Source organism: Arvicola amphibius, chromosome 10 (genome assembly GCF_903992535.2).
Source record: "Arvicola amphibius chromosome 10, mArvAmp1.2, whole genome shotgun sequence".
Classification (NCBI taxonomy): domain Eukaryota; kingdom Metazoa; phylum Chordata; class Mammalia; order Rodentia; family Cricetidae; genus Arvicola; species Arvicola amphibius.
Genome location: NC_052056.1, coordinates 12,857,354 through 12,876,562, shown reverse-complemented (window position 1 = coordinate 12,876,562; position 19,209 = coordinate 12,857,354). Strand labels below are relative to the sequence as shown.

The 19,209-nt window shown below is 43.0% G+C and overlaps 1 protein-coding gene across 6 annotated transcripts in view; it reads right to left on the bottom strand.

Moving 5' to 3' along the window:
* LOC119825083 (amyloid beta precursor protein) overlaps positions 1–19,209 on the bottom strand; it is a 220,324-nt gene that overhangs the window by 67,920 nt on the left and 133,195 nt on the right. For 2 of the 6 annotated variants that reach the window (XM_038345714.2, XM_038345716.2), the window contains exons 7-9: positions 15,750–15,917; positions 12,517–12,573; positions 813–946 (exon numbers count right to left, since the gene is read on the bottom strand). In XM_038345714.2, the coding sequence (XP_038201642.1) occupies positions 813–946; positions 12,517–12,573; positions 15,750–15,917 (359 nt within the window). The remainder of the gene's footprint in view (positions 1–812; positions 947–12,516; positions 12,574–15,749; positions 15,918–19,209) is intronic. The other 4 variants (XM_038345717.2, XM_038345718.2, XM_038345719.2 and 1 more) reach the window with 2 other exon arrangements.

Here is a 19,209-nt window from a genome sequence, read left to right as displayed (position 1 = left end):
AATTCCAGGGGCAAAGACAGTGATTGGTGATTTCCAGGAACACAGTGATAGAGCTAGTCTCAGGCAGGACTGGTAGGAGGGAAAACTGAGCAAAGCCTTAGAGGGCATCAGAGGGGAAGGAGGAGTAAATGGAGGTCAGCGAGATCAGGAAGTTTCCCTATAGTCTGGTGCCCGGGGCAGGGTGATGAGAACAGGTGGTTAGTGATTGGAACATAAAAGCCAGGTAAGGAAGTTGGCTGGGATTTGACCCAAGGGAGCAGTCATAGCTTAAACTGTAGGAGTTCTTCCTTCAGTAACACATCCTTCTTGGTAAGCAGCTTTTATCACTGGGCTGAACTCTCCAAGCAGACTAGATTGGCTGGCTAGTAAGCCACAGGGATCTGCCTGTCTCTGCATCCGCGTCCTTGGTGCTGGGTTACCAGGACATGCCATCATGCGTGGCTTTTTACCTGTGGGTTCTGCGAACCATATTCGGGTTCTCATGCTTAGTGGGTAACAGCAATTACAGTAGTTTATTGACGGGGCTGCCCCCAGAGTCCCCACACTTAAGTTATATAGCCTATTATGGGATACACAAAGAAAATAAAGTTTTCCATGGTGCAGCAATCAACAGTCACCCCCTCAGCATCTCCACAGAGTACCTTTCTTTAGCAGAGACACAATTTAATCTGTGTTTCAGAATCCTTCTGTACTCGCCTTTACTAGATGCTATTGCGGGAGACCAAAGTCTTACAGTCTGTGTCCTCATAGAAAACATTTAAATTAAACTTTATGTCTAAAGATAAACTGAGGCAGAGGCAAGTGCACTCTACCTGGGACATCCTCTCCCGGTGCTTAGCTTCCAGCCGCTCCTTGGCTTTCTGGAAATGGGCATGTTCATTCTCATCGCCAGGTGTCTCCAGGTACTTGTCCACGGCATCAGGGGTGCTGGCTGCTGTTGTAGGAACTGGAAAGGAGAAGAAGGGAAGGCGAGATGAGAAGAGAAGCAGAATGCCCAATCTCCACAAAGAGAGCCAGGCATTTCCCGGGACAGAGATTCTGGAAAAGAGGATGCTGATGCTGCTTAAAGAAACCCCAGAGACGCTTCACCATGGCTAGAGTGTGTTTCACCTCTCCAGTGCCTTGAGAAAAGGCACATTTTAAAACTAGAGCATTAAAAATGTCTTGACCAGACAGGAACTCCTAGAGCCAGCATCACCTAACATGGCCATGTTTTTATCAAATCGTCATGCTGCTTTGCTTGGCTATGTTAAAGGAAATGACGGCATCATCCATATCATGCATTGCAATTCCTGCAGACACCAGTGGAATCTGAAAATAAGGCTGTTGTAAAATGAGGGCATCTCAGGGAAATGGGAATTCTCACTTTGTGTTTTAGGCAGCTTAATTACAAAGCCACCCTTCACGAGAGAGTATTTGACAGACCACGAAAGAAATGTAAACATCGGTAAGTGCAGCTGAGAAACCACACAAGGACTTTCAGCCTTCACACGTTTGCGAGAATCTATAATGCATTACACTGTTTGTCAAAAAGACAGTAATTTCTATTTTGAATTCATACTGCTGAGTAGTGTCTGAATTGTAGCATCCACTGCAATGTTATATGGCAACAGGGCTACTACAAAACCAAAGACTGATGTATAGAAGATGCTCTGACTCACAAAGAGTAGTGACTGGCAAGAATTGACTAAGAGGTTAAAAAAGGCAGAGAACAGAGTGAGTTTAAAGAAGCATATGTCTTCTCCCTAAACACGAAATGACACAGCCATCCTCAAATAAATGTTTATTCAAAAATATCAACGACCGTTCTAAATATTCTTTTGATACTTCTCATCAAATTCTTGAAGTAACAGGCCAGGGATTTAATATCTCCAACAGAACGTGAATGAGAAGTCACAGCTAAGTCTGAAGCTAGAATCGTGTGTACATGACTGGCATTAAAATAAAAGCTCTGACCACGTCAGCAGAAACCAGCATTCATTTTGCCAAATAAGAGAAAAATGCGTTCTGCTTCCTTTCCCTCTGCTTTGGTCACTGGTTAATCATTATTCTTCAAAAAAATAAAAGCAGCTGAGATATCTGTCTAGGGCTGGCATTTGAGCACAAGGGAGGAGGAAAGGCTTGCTCCTGCAGCCTTACAGAGCTGTGCCCATCTAGTGACAAGGGTAATGTTTGCCTAATGGGGAGAACCAAGGACGGTCCACTCGGGACTCTGAAATTAGGCCCAGCTAGATGTGAACCTAAGACAATGTTTTCACCCCAGATGGCACTAGGAGCAAGTAACTTTAGTATTCTGAATTCCAGGATTTTTATCTTGTGGTGACATGCCTTGCATCCTACACTGAAGTGCCAATCACACAACGTATGACTGTTCATGCGTGCCAGTCCCTCTCCTGCCTCCTGTCAGGTTTTTTTTTTTTTTTTTTTTTTTTTGAGACAGGGTTTCTCTGCAGCTTTTTTAGAGCCTGTCCTGGAACTAGCTCTTGTAGACCAGGCTGGCCTCGAACTCACAGAGATCCGCCTGCCTCTGCCTCCCGAGTGCTGGGATTAAAGGCGTGCGCCACCACCGCCCGGCCTCCTGTCAGGTTTTACAGAAATCTTTTTAACCCTGGGAAAAATCAGATACATTTATTTCTAATTCACTGAAAGAAATTAGAGCACAGGATTATGCAATATCATCTACAGGAAAGGCAACACATATTTTCTTAAAAAATTAAACTTATGCAGAGCCCACATGCAACACTGAAATGAGTAAAATATGTGCGCTCTTAACCTGAATGACTGGAAAACAATTTGCAATTTTAAACACTGCCTGGAAAAGAAAAAAATATCAAAGACGAACGAATTTGCTCTGCCCAACCTCACGCAAACCAATCGCACGCGTTTCTTATCCACCCTTTCAAAATCTGCTTCCATCGACCTAATCACGTCCCCCCTTACTGGCAGATCGAAAAGGATAAGTTAAGGTAAAACCAGTAAATAAAATGCATCAGGCTGAGGCGACCAGGCAACTTATATTTTATACAGTGGGAACACACCGATGCAGGCAGCCATCTCCCGTAAGTACAACCAAAGAGGAGCTCCCCCTGGAAAAACATACTCCTACTGACCTAAATGGAAACGGAGGCTCGTAAGCCCCAAGAAATAAGCGTGTGAGGTATGTTTAACAGTACTATTTCAAATATACTTCTTACGGGTACTAGGAAGTCAACATATCACTTTGTCACCATTTCTTCGGTTTCATCAAGATTATTTCTATGCTAGTTAATTTTATGTGCCAATTTGAATGAGCTACAGGGTGCCCAAGCCAACCATCATTTTGGGGTGTGTGTGTGTGTGTGTCTGTGTGTGTGTGTGTAAGTGCGTGCGCAAGGGTGCTTCTGTACAAGATTAGTGTTTGAATCTGAGGGCTAAGAAATGTTGACTGCACTCCACCAAGAGCCTGAACATAACAAAAAGACAAATGAGGAAGGTATCTGTGCTTCTGGATTCTTGCCTGTTTGACCAGGGACACCGGCGTTGGCCCTTAGACTGGGAACGCATCGATGCCCAAGATTTTGCTGAGTCACCGCCTTACTCAGGGGTCGACCATGTACTCATCAGCCTCCAAAACACCACAGAGGCCAATCCTCAGAGTCAGTTCCTGCTGGGTTACCAGGATGTATTCATGTCGTGCGCGTGGACACACACACACAAACCATTTCCCTGGAGAAAACCCTAAGGAATCCCATTCCTCTTCAAGGAAATATCGTGAGGAGTTCCAGTTACAATTTACTACTGGAATTTGAAAGAAGTTTCTTCATTATTTTATTCAAACTTAAGAGTCATTTATACTAACCCTTCATCTCAATTGGTATAGGTGAACAAAATGACCCTAGATTTAAACTGACAGGCAAACCAGAAGACCACTAAGCAAAGGTGATAATGACAGCAAATATTGATACTTAAAGTGAAGCTAGTCTCCCATTGTCACTGTTCTGTGACTGGAAGCACCTTGAAGGACCACCCAGAGACCTCAGATTCTGTTTCCCTAAGCCCCTACAAATAAAAGCCATTAATGCTCGCAGGACCAGCTACTATACTGTGACAAACCCCCTGCAGGCCAGAGGCTTGACAGTGCAGGTGATGGGCAGTGCCCATTCATGGCGACAGGGGCGGCCCAAACAACACCAGTTTCTGTATGTCCCAGGGCACAGGCAACGGGAGCTGTACTCTTGCCCCTCAGAATGGGTCACTGAGCCGCTCCAAAAGTGGAGGGACAACTGATTTGGGAGGGTTTATTTTTATTTGAATGTTTAATTATTTGTTTGTCTTTTTTACACACACAGGGTCTTGTCTTAGTCTAGGCTAGCCTCAAATGGGTACTCCTGCCTCAGCCTCTACTTTAGCTGCCAGAGCTCCCTTGCACTAGGTTTTTTTTTTGTTTGTTTTTTTGTTTTGCTAAAAAACAAAATCAAATGCGTGAATATGTGAATCTTTGGGGGGGGACAATCTTTGGTGGTGTCTGGTTGGTGCTTTTGGGAGATGGAACAAGTCCCTCAGGGGATACCTATAAAGGTCTTATTTTGTACCCTCTCACCCAGCCCTCTTTTCCACTACCGGTAGATGAGTGGTTATGTTCTACTACCTGTTTCCTGCCATTACAGCCCAAAACTAAGTCGTGTGACCACTGACTGAAATGGCAAGAGTGAGACAACGTAAACCTTTCTTCCATCAAGTTGTCCTTTTCTGGTATTCTATAAGTAATCAGAAGCTATTGTATCTGCACAGCCAGAGCCGTCTGACACATTGAGGCGGCGGCTATGCTGCCACAAATGTGCTTTTCCACTTCCCTTTACTCTCCTTCCCAAGAGTGTCTCAGCTCCTACCACACGCAAATCCTGTGGGGAAAGAGTAGTGTCTGGTGGATAATATCCTAGCGAAAGACGCGTTCACCACACACACACATACACACACACACAGTTAGTAATGTATAATTTGTATTGTGGAGGGGAAAAAGAAAACACGGTTAAAGGGGGCAAGAGGTAAAGCCGTGCAAGCAGGGAGGCTACAGCCAATTAAGCAGGTGTCCAGGCAGGGTCACAGTTATGAAAGTGACATTCTGACACTTCACGATTAGCTGCAGAAGAACATGACAAGGTGATGCAGAAGCTAACGGCTAGGTCCTAAGAAGTAAGACTATCTGGCACATTCCAGGATAAGCAAATGATGAGGCCATAGCAGGGTGAAAGGGTCCGGGTGAAAGCGGTGGGGACAAAATAAAGGGCCATGAGGCCACAGTGAGGAGCAATAGAGTTTGGGGGTTAGAAGGAATATACGATGTGTTTTTAAAAAGGTCATATAGGAGCTGAGGACAGGGCTCGATGGATAAGAAAGCATACCGGAAACATAAGCTTGAGCCCCAGAACCCATGTAAAAAGCCAGCCATGGCTGTGTATATGTAATCCCAGGAATGTGGAGAGGAGAGGCAGGATCATGATAGAGGCTTGCTGGCTGTTAGCCTCATTCTAGGTTCCAGGAAAGATCCTGTCTCAAGGAAATAAAGTGTAGAATTATAAAGCTGGACACTCATTGTCTACCTTTGGGATCCTAAGGTGCATGCATATGCACTCACACATATATAGGCACTTAATCCACAAACACAGAGACACACATACACACACACACACGTCTTCTAGAGTCCCCCTCCCCTGCTTGCCACATACAAAAAGGAACATGGGTGAGTCTGTTTCTTAAATCTAAATCCTAGGAAGCTGAATGTTATGGGAGCAAGTTTCCTCACATGTGAAGGGCCATTTCACTTTAATTCCGACACACCAGTGCAAGTTGTAGGACCTATTGTATATTCTTAAGTCTTCTCAAGATCCACCAGAAGTCTATTTTCTGGGTGGTGGGGAACAGGCTTGCTTCTGGTTTCCTAATTAATCTTGGTGGACAGTCTCTTACAAAACACACCACTCCTGAGAACACGTTGCCAGTTCCCATACTTGCTGCCCCTTGAGGAAGTTACTTTAAAACAAAGGGAAACTCACTGAGGTTTCCCAGATGTGGCTGAGATCACCCTGCAGCTCAGAGGACTCAAGGACACAAAGCATCAAGTCAAACCTTACGAACATTGGTTTCCCTTGTTGTCCCAGCTTGGTAATCAGTCCATCGTTTAGCTGTCCCTGGGTATGTGCATGAAGGAACGGTTCCAGGGTTCCCTATAGATACTGAACGCCGGGATGCCAGCATTCCTTGTGCTAATTTGGATGACGCTGAGCGTGTAACGTACACACTGTCCTTTCCCAGACTGTTTGTACCACTGAAGACAATGCAAACATTAAAGGGAGAGGCTGCCATATTGTTGGAGGAACAGCAACAAGAAAAGTTTACATACGCTCAGTGCAGAGGCTTTTTGTTTGATTTGTGGTTGGTTGAATACGTGGATGCGGAAGCCGTGGGGACTAAGGGATAACTGGACTCCAGTTTATTTTCATAGTGACCTTTAATGATATTGTAAAAACTTGTCTCTACAGTTGTTGTATCCAGTTGACTTCCCATTCTTTAGGGTGACACCATTTTAAAAAAAATTTTTACTTTTATGTTTACTTATTTTATTTTGTATGTGTTGTGTGTCATGGTACATGTGGCAGTCAGTAAACTTGTGGGGGCCAGGTTTCTCCTTCCATCAATATGGGGGCTGGGGAAGGAACCCAGGTGGTCAGGTTTGGCAGCAAGTACCTTTAGCTGCTGAGCCATCTCACCAACCTGGCATGCCACAAAGTTTCAATTATGATGGAGTCCTTGTACCTTCAAACTCTAAGGACCTTGACCACCTAAACTAGAACACAGACAGAGAGTGATCCCTAAACAGAAGTCTATGAATAGCAGCTAGCCGATACACTGACACTGGCTCAGACAAAACCTGGTGATTCCCTCCACCCCCGGGGCAAAAGACAACTGATCTGCACACCACTGGCAAGTGAAGATCACAGCGAAGACTTACGCACCTCACTGCCTTATCACTGAAAATGCTATTTGATTTAGAGCTAGTAATTCTGGTGCTTGAAATGGCTACAAGTCATGGGACACGGCATAATTTATGCATGAGTGAAATATAAACCTGTAGAGAAGAATTTTTATGAGAAAATTTAATCTCAACGTGACTGGGCTTTCAAACTGCCATCTCAAGTTAAACCATTTTTTTTTTAAAGTTCCCTTCATTTCTCTAATTTCGAAGTTGCTAAAAACTCTTAGTGCATCCAAAACCTAAACGCTGATCATTCCTACCAAGTGTCAGGTAGACAGGCCATTCATAATGGGAAAATAAGAATTTGTGATCTCTCAAAAGAACAGCAGATTTTAGAGAGGAACAAAGGCGCTTTGGCCCATGAGCCCTGCTGTCACACGTGTTTTACAGCCAGCTCTATCATGGTTGCTGGAGAACACTATCAACCTACTGCTTGGACATAAGGTAATAAAAATGTAATCTATGCTGTGTACTCCTCGCCAGCCAAGCTACATTTCTCTTTTATGTCTGTGTACTTGTACTGACATGGGTTTTTTATCAGATAAGTGAAATGGATGTAGAAACACGAATGCTGGCATTATTTTTGTTAATACCTATATTCCACGCATTTAAAAGCTATCGTAAGGCCAGATGCAAACAATACACAGACAAAAATAACTAAAACAAAAGAAACGGTAACTGGAAGCCAGAATGGCTTAATCGTAAGGGTATTGTTTCTTGTTTGCTGGAAGCTTCCTCAACTTTATTACCAGTGGGTTCATAAAGACACGGCCAGTCTTAACTGCTCAATACTTTACAGAAGAGTTCAGAATGTCACTCTTCACTCTCATAGGAGAGAATGAAGATGTGACCTTAACTTCTCTGGAGGCCTTAAAGATAAAGCCAATTTCATTTTACCCCAGACTTCCAGAGCAATCTTTCCCAACTCATGTATATTCTTTATGCTGGGCTTTAATTCTACCACATCCCTCACCCCACTAATGAATGACTGAACCGTGGACTGTTTCCATTAACCTACTAGAGGCTCTCAAAAGGTTTAGCCACAGCACCAGCACACCTTGAGTTTAAGAGTAACTTTTGCATTAAAGCGGATGTGTGCCTGATGGCCGCTTTTCATTTTGTTGTAATTTTGCATGTGTGCACGAGCAGGCAAAGGCAAGAAGCCAACGTTGGACGTTTTCCTCAGTCGTTCCCTATCTATTTATCTTTAAAATTTATTTATTTTTATTCTATGTACATTGGTGTTGTGCCTGCAGGTATGTTTGCATGAGGGCATCAGATCCCCTGGAACAGAAGTTACAGATATTAGCTGTTGTGTGGGCGCTAGGAATTGAACCCGGGTCCTCTGGAAAAGCAGTCAGTGCTCTTAACCACCAACCCATCTCTTCAGGCCCCTCTATTTATTTTTAATGACGGTTTCTCACTAAATTGGGAGCAAATTAATTGGTTAGACTGACTCCACTCCGGAATCCACCTGGCCCCACTTTCCACTCCAGGGCTGGGGTTATGGATACCTGGGTTGCAACTCCTGACTCTGCATATAGATGCTGGGGTTACACACTAAGGTATGCAAGCTTGCATCACATGCAGATACCTTACCACTGAGCCATCTCCTCAGTCCACTGGCTGCTTTTTTTTTTTTTTTAAAAAGAATGTGTCATGGGGACCCACAATGATGCCTATTTATTTATTTACTGTCAGTGGCTGGAGCACTCTGCAGATGTAATAGTGGATGTACAACCTGACAGAAAAGCACGGCCAATCTCTTTAATAAGAGGGGAGGAGGGGAAAATTTGTAAAAATTATATAATTTAATAAAAAAAAGGATTCAAAGATTCCCTTCCACGCCTGTCTCATGTAGTTAATGCATAGAGCACATTCCTGACGAGCCTCCTCTAACACAGTAAATGGCTCTTCTTAAAAACCAAACCAGCAAACAAACAAAAACAAATGCTGGCCTTTGAAACAATGGAACTGCTCGCTTCCTTAAACTTTTTAATCATTACACCTTTGAAGAAAACTTCTTACCTAAGTATATCTGGGTACCCAAGACACGGTTCGTATTTTTATTTGTGGTAGAAATTTACTACCACTCCTGGGATACATAATTCAACGCAGGACTAGATCTTTAAATAAGAATAACTACTATTTGTTTTGTTTTGTGTGTAACTTTGGTTGGCCTGGAAGTATACACTAGCCTGACCTCGAACTTGCAGAGATCCACCTGTTTCTTCCACTTGAACTCTGGGATTAAAGGAGTGCAACCAACATACCTAGGCCAATAATTATTTTTAATATAGTTTGACAGCCGAAAAAGCTATCATAGTTTGATTACTAGTATTATACAATGTAGTAACAAAAGTTGATGCCTACTATTTCACAGCTTGAAGAACAGGAAGAGAATAATTAAAAACAATAGGTCAAATCTGGCCAAAGACAATGACTGAGGTTACATTGGCACTACCCATTCACGCATGCACCAAATCACTCAGTGTATGCAAATCATAACCTCCTGATACAACAAGCAAGACTACACAGTCATCCTTTCCCCCACTTTAACCGTGTATGGGGCCAGACCTACCCTAGCAAGCTGGAATCATGGACCTAAGCCCATGAACACAATGGCAACGCACAGGTAAACAGAGCAGCAAGGCTCCTGAGCTTCTCTAAAGACAGCTGCTCTGAGGATGGGGTTCAGGAAACCATGACAAAACAAAGAGGAAAAGGGGTGTGGAGGTGAGCCATGAATAATGGCGCCCGCTGGCTTATCTTCTCCATCCACAGTAGCTTACGTTATACTAGAAAAAGCACTGAGACATCTAACTCCGTAGTCTATACCGGTGTTGGGATAGATGTAGACTATCTCTACATAATTGGGGAACTAGAAAGGTTATCTCACTGGTTCATTAAACACCCGTATGTACTGAATGGACTATCACAATGAATTTTCTGGAACAAAATGGCAAGCATATCGAGGCAAAGAAACCTCAGTGCCAAAGTTTACAACATAAAGTAAGCGGAACTAGGTCACCCTGTGGGTAGATTGCCGATGGGTCAATCAGCTGGCTGAAACGTGATGTGATCTTTGTGTCTGTCATGGAGTTTCTGCTTGCCTTTGGAGATTCAGTCTGATTGGGACAGTGCGTGGACAGCCAATGGATCTTCCATATTGGAAACATCAGCTGGTCAAATATTTACATAAAATTTTACTGTTTTACAAACACTACATTGTAGGGACTGGAGGTGAGGTCTGTGTAGCAGGTCAAATAGACGGAGAACTGAACTCAGGAACAGCTAAAGCGCAGGAGGTGCGTTACCTCACATGGAAAGGCTTTTCAAAGAGGTATGAAGCCATGTTTTTGAGTAAATGACAGCTCTTTGGATTCACGTCCCTCACTTACATTTGTGTTTAGAGTCCTCTGCGAGAGCAAGAGCAAACAATAAGTGTCCTGAAAATCGTGATGCTTTTCAAAGTTGTTTTTTCATGGCAAAAACGGAAAGTCTAGCAATTGCCTGATTCAAGTAATAAGTCTTGTCAGGAAATGATTCATGATGGGGCCCCGGTGCACGGTTCTCTATACACGTAGTCTTAAAGCATTCAATGGAAGAGCTTTTTCTAGCCCACTTAGCATTTATTTTTCCACTAGACGCAATTCAGACAGAGCATCTGTAAGAACCAACCACCTCAGAGCAAAGTGATGCCATTCAATTAACTCTAAACGGGGGATGGAGCAAAGTGTAAACCGTGCTGTTCCCGCTCTGTTCATTTCTCTTCTAAATTGAGTCTGCCATCTGCATTTGACCTCCAGGTGACCATGACTCTTCAATTCAAATGTGTGGCTTTGCTATAAATAAGGTAGCATAGCCACATGGCTATAAATAACTAGAAATTATATGCTTTCTCCCATATGTTGGTACTAGCACTGCAAAACCCTTCACCCGCTGTGATTGAATAGTCTCTGTAGGGAGACAAGAAATATAGCTGACAAAATCGCTTCATCCTCCCAGGATGGAAGGATGTCGGCGTCTGAACCACACTGTAAGTTGAAGAAGAAAGTGAGACTTCCAAGATCTGTCAGGAAAATGTTATGTATATTTTATGAAAATAAATTCCCAAATAAGGTTTGTCAATTAAGAAAAATGAAAACTGACAATCTTCTACATACTAAAAGGAAATGAAATTGATGAGAATCCATCACCGCCATTTTTAAAAAGGATGAGGAATAGAAATGCCTGCTACTCATATGCCTGGCATGGCTGGGGAGGGTGTTACTATTTTTCAGCTTTTCTCTGTTTCCTATATTTTTTTAAAATGTGCCTTCTGAACATCAGAAACTGTCTATGCTAAAAAACATGAGAACCAAATGCTGAGCCATTTGGTGTGGAGCACAGCCAGGGAGTCATTTAGGTTTCAAACACGGTCCTCCTGTGTTTGAAGCCTCCAGACCACTCATGAAGTAGTGCTCTGGGCCTCATTTTTGTCCATATGCACAAAAAAGGCGAGGCAAATGTGCACAAGCGTGCCAGAAAAAGATCTGTGATCTTTGAAAGTGCTGGGAACAATGTAACACACACAAATCAACGTTTTAGAGGAAAACAGTTCACAATAGCAGGACAGAGGTTTACTCTGTCAATAAAAACACATCCTTCCAGTGCTACCCCATCATCTGAATTGGCTGGACTTTCTTAAGGAGGCCATATTGAAAAGCGGCAGTGTAGTTCTAATTATAAAATATATAACTGAAATTGGGTCTCCTCTTCAGGCTTCAGTAAGTATCAACAATATAGTTCATCCTCAGAGAGGGTGAATCTATGTTTAAATGTAGCCTGAATTTTAAACATGAATATTGATGTGTTTGATACCACATTTTAAAATGAAATTAGACTGATTTAGTGGCCAGAAAAACAAATATTGTTAAGACGCCGAGCCTTTGGTTGGTGTGATGCTTTTTTATAGGAAACCCCTTTTCTCTTTCCTATCCACAAAATCTTAAGGGAAGCACCTCCTCCCAGCCAATGTGCATTCTGGGAGAGAAGGGCAGTCCTGAAATCTAGGTGACCGACCTCTCGCTTTCTAATTGTCATTTAGCACTCAATACTGTGGTGCACACAAACTTGTCTTTGATACACAATACTATATTTTTAGGGAGGGGTACCTCTATTAATAAATCTGATGTCATTAAATTATGGCATGTTGGCAGTTTTCAGGAAATAAAAGTCCTGTCAAATCAAGAAACACTATATTTCATAGAACTACACAAATCAGAAAAGAATTTGATCAGGAAATATAAGTAGTTGAAGTCAATATTCTTGTCCCGACATCTGAAGTTGCCTGGTGAACTGGTGAAGCCCTGAGGGAGGCGAAGGAAGAGACAGTGTCTATTAAAGGGCACCTGGGCGAGGATCACAGCGTCCATGCGAAGCAGGTGGTGAGAGTGAAGGTCACGCCCAGCCATGCAACACAGTCCTTCCCTTGTCCCTCCCCCAAGTCAACAGCAACGTACGTTTAACAGGATCTTGGGGAAGCTGTTCACGGGTAGTCTTGAGTAAACTTTGGGTTGCTAAGGAGAAAACAAGAGAACATAACTAAAAACAAAACCAGAAACACGGGAATGATGGCAGAAACACACTCATATGATGCATTAAGAACTAAATTTAAAAAATGCGGGGAAAAAAAGCATTCAACCAAAACCGAGACGTAAGCAGGGAACCAAAGAACACACAGATGTGATCTGTCCTCAGTAAAGGTTAGTACTGCAAACGTGGCACGTTCTGCCACTGTTAAGACATCAGAAAAATCTTCTGGAGGACTTTTGGCTCTCTTCTCCCTCCTTGGCACCAGTAATCCTCAATGCCCTTCAACGCCTTCCTCACAGCAGCTCCCCCAACTTCACCTGTTCATGAGAAACTTGGACTCCTGGCTAGGCTATGTGATAAAGCTTCATTCTCCACGCATGACTATCTGTCCGTGTGACTGGCCTTCTACCCCTTCGTTCTCTTTCCTCCTTTATGACTTTTTATTCATGTGTGCAGTGTATGTGTTTGTAATGTCTGTGTGTACGCATTCATGTGTGCTAGGGTACGCATGCACAGGTGGGGAGACCTGAGGTATCTTCCTCGATCATTGTACGCCATATGCTTTGGGTCACTGGCTAGCTAGACTGGCTGCCCAGCAAACCTAGGAACCATCCTGTCCCTGCATCCCGAGAATGCACAGACTTGTACCACCATACTCAACAGGCATGGAGACCTGAGCTCGGGTCCTCTTGCTTGCATCGCAATGTTTCTACAGATTGAAGCATCTTTCCAGCCCTCCCATCCTCCTTTTTCCTGCTATGTAAGCGCTCTACTACCAAACTACACTCCCAGCTCTGCCTTCTTGATACTTTGTAGCCCAATTCTGTAATAATTGAGTCAGAACTACTGGCTGCCTCTAATAAAACCCTACTGGCAGCATTGAGGTTTTACACATTGTTGAGTAAAGTGTATGCATCCTCCACCAACCCCGGTGGAGATATGTAATGTTTTACTCCCTGCTCAGAATGATCAAATGGAAAGGGCATGAAGGGAAGTTTCCAATAGGGTGGGCAAGAAAATGTGTCCAAATCTTGAGATGAATTCATCTCTGCTAATAATATAAATCAAACTTCCTCATTGCCAAGTTATGGTATTCCAGAAAATAAAGCTACCCCAGGGAAAGTGGAAAAACTTCAGAATTTTGCCAAGAAATCCTTACCTAGCAGCTAGTTTAGGGCATAGCAACAAAGGCCCTTTATTCCAAAGGCTCCAGGCCACAGAATCCCTCATTGTATTCCATATTATGTAACCTAATTAACTTCTAGGTGAAAATGAGGGTGGGTATCTTGAGCTAGGGGTATCTGCGCTCATCCAATCAGAGTCACTACACTTGTTTCCACAGAGGACTGAAATGGCCTCATCTCCTAGGAGACCAACAAGAACTCTCCAGGTCCCAACCTGATCAGCTACTTCATGACTTAAGGTTTTACCGGAGCACCTCTTTGGTTGTTTTGCTTGATTTTATGATCTGGTTGGAAAATTGTTAAGAAGTTTCCCAGGTATTCCTAGGCAGGGATTGCCTCCCTATAAATCTAGGAATAAAATGCAAGAATCTCTCAAAAGAGAAAGGCACAATTACTAAGATGATTGGACTACTAATATTTCTGATTAATAATTAATATTTCTAACTTGTGGCCAAGAATAAGCAAATGTCAATGAGGACTTACCCTGGAAGTCTATTAGCAAAAGCAGACATGCCATGTGTCTGACACATGACTTAAGGTTTAGCCCTCTGGGGAAGTATTTTATCTTGCACTGACATCATCACGACTCCATGTACTTATTTCCCACGGTAAAGAAAGGTAGATGCTCCAGAGAGACCTGCAGTTTGCTTCCCTCAACCTCATCCCACTGAAAGCGGCTAGCATTATCCTTTTGTATGTACATGTGCTTTCGTGTGTGAGCCTGAATGCCCTGGATCCCATGTGGCAGCCGGAGGTCAAACTCAGGGCCAGCAGACACTTTCCACCTTGTTTCAGACAGTCCATTTCAACTGTGTAGCCCAGGCTAGCCAGTCCTAGGATTCAGGTGATTCTCCTGTTTCTGCCTCCCAGCTCTCTTTAGGAAGGCTAACATTATGGGGGCACGGGTTATACATTTGGGTTAAGTATATTCTGAGGACTTGAATTCAGGTCCTCCATACTTGCACGATATGCACTTTTACTAACTGATCCATACCCTTAGTCCTTTTCTACCTATTTCCAAGGTGGCGGGGGGGGGGGGGAGATAAATAAAAAAGTTGACAAATATATGTGTTCTGGGTTCTGGGCACAGCATGGGAGTCTGTGGTGGTCTGAATGAAAAAGTCCCCCACAGACCCATAGGGATTGGCACTATTAGGAGGTATGGTTTTGCTGGAGGGAGTGTGTCACTGGGGGGTGGGCTTTGAGGTTTCAGATGCTCAAGTCAGCCTCAGTGTCTCTCTCTTCATGCTGCCTCCGGATGTAGAAGTCTTAGCTACTCTCCAGCACCATGTGTGCCTACATGCCACCATGCTTCCTGCTATGATGACAATGGATTAAACCTCTGAACTGTAAACCAGTCCCAATTAAATGTTTTCCTTTATAAGAGTGTTTCTTCACAGCAATAAAACCCTAACTAAGACAGCACCTGAGACTGCATGAGTTCAATTCAGTCAAATTTCTTTAACAAAATAAACAACAAAACAAAACAAAAAACATGTCATGAAATAGCAAAGGAATTCACAATGGCAATTTTGTTAAGGCAGCTGAAGCTTCATAAGCCAGCTTCTAGTGAGAGACTATTTGCACATGTGCACATGCAGAAACCATGAACACATAGGTAGGTAGACAGACAGACAGTATGAATTGGCAGGAAGGACTGAGGAAGACAAAAGCCACTCTAGCCCTTTTGGAAAGAGAAGCGGTCGGACGTTCCCACGGGTTGCAAGAATAATCTATCACAATTATAAAAGAATACATCCAAGGCCATGCTTTATTAGAAATAGATGGAGAGATGTGCTTGTGACTGAACATACGTGGAGATTTCCAGTCATTAGAGAAGTTGACAGGAATGTGGTTAGTGGTAGCGACAGGCCCATTCCCAAGAAAAAGGGGGAAAAAAACCAATCTGTTACAAAGAGCAGAGCCAGTGGCGAGAAAGACGAAAGGTGGCCAGGCTGGAGGAAGGGTCCACTTACAGACGCTGCCACACACCGCCATGCAGTACTCTTCCGTGTCAAAGTTGTTCCTGTTGCCGCCACATCCGCCGTAAAAGAATGGGGCGCACTTCCCTTCAGTGACATCAAAGTACCAGCGGGAGATCATTGCACGGCATGGCCCGGTCTCGGCTTGTTCAGAGCACACCTCTAATCAGAGGAGATGTGGGGAACCACATTTAGCATGAAAAGGCACCTTCTGGCTGTTCACGTACATGCTTACTCATTTTAAGCACTGACCTGCCCAGTGGTAACCTGGACTGGTCGTTGGCAGCACCCACTAAGTCTTCATTGAGGAATTTAATCACCCACCCAGACTTCAGAGTCAGCTCTCACACAAAACAAGACATTTTCGGATGGCTTAAGGTGAGGGATGCAATAATAGCAGCTCGAAGAATTTTTGGCTAGACGTGAAAGGATCTTTTTCTTAATTTAAAGATAAAAGGTATCTGCACATTAAAAAAATTGTTAAAAAAATCACTTTGAGTCAACTTTGAGGTGAAAGGGTTGTTGAGGCTGTGATGCCAAGGCTCACGCGCTCACCAGCTTCTGACTGGTTTCCTCAGTCGATGCTCATCCAGACTCTTGCATAAATAATTACAACTACTTTTAATGCTTCTAGTCTGTCCACTGATTAACCCTGAAAACATACGTAACATTTGCAAGAGTGACTGACAGTCAGTCAATCACGGTAATTCGAAGAAAATTTTTCCTTGTGTATTTTTATATTACCCTTAGCCAGTAATGTTCTAAACAGTGTAATAACAAACATATTCAAATTTGTTAACATACACCGCACATTGTTACATTAAAACACACCTTATCTGTCTTGCCACTGTCCCCCAAATCAGTTCCATAATCCCCATTGACTTAAAATGTAGTAATCCATTCTGGTGCATTTTAAAAGCTAATCACGATTATAAGTTAGAACTCTATAGACATCTCATGTTACCTGCTTTTGCTAGAAGTAGACAATAGCCCCATTTTTTTTCGGGGGGGGGTTGCTCCCCAGCCTTGCTAGCTGACCATTCATATACATATATCTTCCTTAGATGACTTGGTTTTACTAACTTGCCCAAAGGGAAAATACCTTTCTAAAAGATAAAAGAAGTGAAAACCCAGAGCCTCAAGGTTAGAAATGGTCAGCATGAGGAAGGAAGTTGTGTCTTAAGAAGATAATCCCTAGGTCCCAGCTACCAAAATGACCATCCTTATACTACTCTGGAACACTCCAAGATTACACAACTTTCTTCAAACAAACAGAAAACAAAACAAATCATCTATAGCAGCCAAAGGGGAACTCTGCTTTCTGTTTCTATAAAAACAAACAAAACAAAACAAAACAAAACAAAAAACTCCCTGAGACCTGGAGGCGAGTATACCCTTGAGTCCACTCCTACCTCACAGAGAATAGCTTTGAAATTCTTACTTTACTCTACCTAGCTTCAATTACCATTACTCCATGTCCTGCTCAGTTGTTTGTGGGAGATACTATGCACTATTGTATCCCAGAAGATGCCCCTCCCCCATCCAGATCTCCTGTGTCAGGTCATCACACTGTAATCAACTAAGGACAAAGCCCTCTAAAGAGCAGGCATGACTCTATGGGGGATGCCCTCTGTGAAACAAGCATCTAAGATGATGCTGATCTTCTATAGTTTCACAAGGATGCACCTGATTCCAGAAGTATCCAATCAGTGTCACACCATGTGAGAGGCCCCATTCGGTGCTCTGAAAGCCCACAGCCCCCAAGTCTGTCTAAAATGGTTTCTGTACGGAATTCTGGCAGACGATAAAAACTAGCTAGCATCCCAAATCAGACTGGGACTCTATGTAATAAAAGGAAAATTAGTTGGGGGAGGTGCTTATCAAGTGAGTGAGGGCAGCTTCCGGATGGCATGCCCACATGAGGGAGTCCTGGGAAGCACGGTCATCAGTATTCTCTGCTTCTAGGTCTTTGTCATCTTTTTAGCTAGAATAAATACTTCCAGGATGGGTTTTCTACCTTTCGCTTTGTCACCCCCAGCAGTCTCGACAAATTCCTGTCAAGAGGCAGGTTCTCCCTAGGTAACCCTGGTAGCCCTGCTGTGGACCTGTCTTCTTCCTGTTGAGGGCTGGGATTATAGATGTGTGTCACCATGCTTAGCACCATCATTCATGTTTCTAACGTGTATCACTCCCCATTCATCTCTTCTTAGGTCTTGTTCACGTCAATGTCAAACAACGGTGCCTTGCACTGGCTTTGTAATGTGGCCGCGAGAGGAAGAGAAGCATTCACTGGCAATGCCCTCAACCACCAGAACCTGGCAGCAAAAGCCCTCGGCCTGGATCTTCACAGTCTAGACCCCTCACAGCCCCAAATACTGAGGTCTTCTGTTACCTGTCAGCCCCAAGCCCTGCGGAGAACGTCATGGCTCTGGTACAGAGGGCTTGTCACTGAAGCTTGCTGAATACCAGGGCCAGTACTCCAGGCACAGGCTAGGTAATAGGATAAAACAATGTCAAATGCATGTGTGTGGGAGAGGATGGGTGGGTCTGTGTGAGTCGCAAGAGCCGAGCTAACTAGCAGACAACCACTGGATCCAGCTGTTCTGAGACTAGAGCTTAATACATACATAGACTTAAGAAAAGGAAAGTATCAGATACTGAGGAACAACTTCTCAGAGAATGGTTTTCTCTACATCCCGTGAAGCATGCTTAATTAAACACAATATAACAGATATAGAGAATAAAATGTACTTCTTTGAAAGTCCCCTATTTTGTACTTTTACTTCTCTATTGTAGAGTAGAAAGACAAACACAGTTGGCTTTAGCAATAAACTATTACCTGTCTCACTTCACAGGGAAATAAAATGAAAATAAACACAAAGACATCTAAACTAGCAGCACTGAGCATGTTGACCATCAATATTTCAAATAAATTTCATTTTGCGGTCTACATTCAATCTATCAATAATGGAAAAGGCTAACTTTAGTGTCATTTAAAACAGCCATGATCCAGTATGATGGTGCATGTCTGTCAATCCCAGTTTCTGGAAGACAGAGGCAGGAAGATATTGATAAGCTGAAGGGCAGTCTAGTCTATACAGCAAGTGCTACACCTCAAGCAACAAAAAGAATAGAGAAACAAAAACAAAACAAAACACAGCCCCCCAATTATAATACTAATTATAAGCATGAAAACCTCTTTACTTTAAAAAAATCCAAATTAAGTTATTGCTACAAATTTAAGTACTACAATATAGTGACACTCCAACAGTCTAATTTATCAGAAGTAAAATTGTATTCTGAAAGTAAATTTTGTTTGATTTACATAGATGAAACAAATTTTCAAATCAACACATGAGAAAAGTGGTTATCCTTAAAGAACATGTTTTTTTTCCAATGCTAAAATCACATACTTCTAAGAGAAATTTCATTCATCATGTGCTGTATTAACAAG